At 43.5% G+C, this 747-nt stretch overlaps 1 protein-coding gene across 1 annotated transcript; it reads left to right on the top strand.

Annotated features, from left to right (window-relative positions):
* Positions 1 to 444: 444 nt before the first annotated feature.
* T265_16057 (hypothetical protein) lies at positions 445 to 607 on the top strand (the record flags this gene model as incomplete). Its single annotated transcript, XM_009179553.1, has 1 exon — positions 445 to 607. A coding segment is annotated over one exon (162 nt), but the record flags the coding sequence as incomplete, so codon positions are not given.
* Positions 608 to 747: the final 140 nt, after the last annotated feature.

Below are 747 nucleotides of genomic sequence, written 5' to 3'. Positions count from 1 at the left end.
GAGAATTACCAAGTTTGGTAACCCTAGTCAGAAGGCCTGAATCACGAACTCCAGAGAAAAAGGGCTCGACTACTTTAGTGCCCCCGAATTTATCGAACATTTTGACTTTGGGTCAGTACGACTGCTTCCAGTCTGTGTGAATGAAGTTTTTATACTGAACAAAGTCCAGTCTGTGGGAGTCTGCAGGAGTTGTATCTTCCCATTACTGGGCATTTGCCTGAATCTGTCAAGAGGACTCCGAATAGCGGTATTTTCTTGGTCAGTTGTTTCATGATTCAGCTGCCGGCATTTCAGTTGCCAGCCAGGCAGACTTTCCACATCCACAATGAGCAATAAGTTATGAGACAGTGCAAGTCTTCACTTGTTCCTTAACACAATCTAGGAGTTTCAACAATCCTCGTTATTCGATATTTTCATTCCATCATAGATTCCATCCTGTCGTGTATGCTCAGTTCAAGAGACAGGTTATTCGTCAGGTTACTTCCTGCCGAGCGTCTAAACGCAGTTGGTGGAAATCAAGCTCATATGGAAACCGTACTGTTGAATGTCTACAATTCCAAAGAATCCAGGCGACAAGTAAGGACTGTTCAAGGTCAAGCCACGCAACGGTAAGTTGCTTAGGCAGTTATGTGGAAATGTAGTGAATTCTAATCCCGACGCAAGAATTTTGAGCAAATCGTCAACTTCCATGTGCATTAATGAGACCGCTAAAGGTGAAAGCTCTGTTCAAACTATTACCATTCCGAC

Source organism: Opisthorchis viverrini (assembly GCF_000715545.1).
Source record: "Opisthorchis viverrini unplaced genomic scaffold opera_v5_3824, whole genome shotgun sequence".
Taxonomy (NCBI): domain Eukaryota; kingdom Metazoa; phylum Platyhelminthes; class Trematoda; order Opisthorchiida; family Opisthorchiidae; genus Opisthorchis; species Opisthorchis viverrini.
This window is presented reverse-complemented; position numbering and strand designations above follow the sequence as displayed.